Genomic DNA, 1,392 nt, shown 5'->3' with positions numbered 1-1,392 from the left:
TTTAGGTAAATTTGGGAGAAGTAACAGCTAGATATGGAATAGTGACAGTGATAGGAAATGACCAAAGAACAAATCTTATAACAGAAGTTATACAAAAATTGGAAAAAGAGAAAATGGGACTTCAATTTGCCATAAATTCCCCAGCCTACAGGGGCAATCAAAAACTTTAATGAATGGATTATTAAAAGCACAGAAGGAATTTAGCAGCACCAGATATAAATGGCAATAAGAGAAAAAGTACTAATAAAAACATAATTAATTAAAAGACTTAGTATATGTATCTTCCTCAATAGAGATGTTCAAGAAAGATAGATAGACTGCCTATGTTCACTTTGTTCTCATATCCCATAAGAAGCGGTAACAACCATGAGAAGTAGAAAGGGGACTATGAGTAGCAGAGCCATCCAAAAAGGAGGACCAATAGCTAGAGGCACCCTTTCAACCTTATCCTATAGCCAGAACCTATATGATGGATAAAAACTCAAGGATACTAACTTTATATTTCTCTTTTCTATTATTAGATCTGCTTTGCTGTTTTCTCTTGGCTGTGACAATCTGTCTGATTGTCATTATAATAGCAGTTCACTACCGATACAGACAAGAGTACCATACATAAATTTTGCAGGATGTTCACCAACTTTATCAGAAAGTACTGTAGGACCACTGGCCTCATTTTGTACTTGATCATCATTGTAATCATATCAACAGCCTCATTTCTCAACCAAACCAACCACTGCCAGCCTCACAGGATCCATTGTCACCAAGAACCCATTTACTATAGCTTCTAGTAATATTTTATTTACTGAAGAATGCAGAGAGGCATGGCGTCTGCATCAGCCTCTGTACTTATTGATGGACTTATTGACTGTGTAGCCCAGTTAATACAAATAGCTGAAGAGCTTTTAAAGTTGATTACACAAGAACTAGTTCCTTGTGTTGAGCAAAATGATGGAGCAGAAGAACCAGAAGTAGATGCTTTTCTTTCTGAGGAAGCTTCACTACCAGACCTTGCTGATCTCCTAGACTTAGTCAATACTGACACCAAGAGAAGATGAAGACCTACTTTTTGATGTAGATCAAGCTCTGTTAGAGATAGGTGAATTATATGAACAACAACTTGATAGTGTTAACAACAAATTAAGAAATGGCTAAGACCTCATGTACCCCCACCAACATGTGAGAACTATTCATTTCTTTGTTTTAAATATATTCAGAGTTTTATGAATGTTAGCAATAAAAGTTTTTCTAGTTCTGCAGTTTCATTACTAATCTTTTATAGAACAAATTAATATTTTATTTACTTCCGGCAGAGGGTGGTCTCTTTTCTTCTTTGTATTTGTATAAAAAGCTCTGACTTTAGCATGTGGCTCTGTCTTTACCTGTTCTTGTTCT

The 1,392-nt window shown here is 35.6% G+C and overlaps 1 protein-coding gene across 1 annotated transcript; it reads left to right on the top strand.

The window, feature by feature from the left end:
• Positions 1–441: 441 nt before the first annotated feature.
• Positions 442–1,165, top strand: TRPC5OS (TRPC5 opposite strand). The gene is given in 2 exon segments (XM_025276086.2): positions 442–1,027; positions 1,029–1,165. Coding segments are annotated over 2 exon segments (342 nt in total). The 5' UTR covers positions 442–809; the 3' UTR covers positions 1,153–1,165.
• Positions 1,166–1,392: the final 227 nt, after the last annotated feature.

This window comes from Bubalus bubalis, chromosome X (assembly GCF_019923935.1).
Source record: "Bubalus bubalis isolate 160015118507 breed Murrah chromosome X, NDDB_SH_1, whole genome shotgun sequence".
Taxonomy (NCBI): Eukaryota; Metazoa; Chordata; class Mammalia; order Artiodactyla; family Bovidae; genus Bubalus; species Bubalus bubalis.
This window is presented reverse-complemented; position numbering and strand designations above follow the sequence as displayed.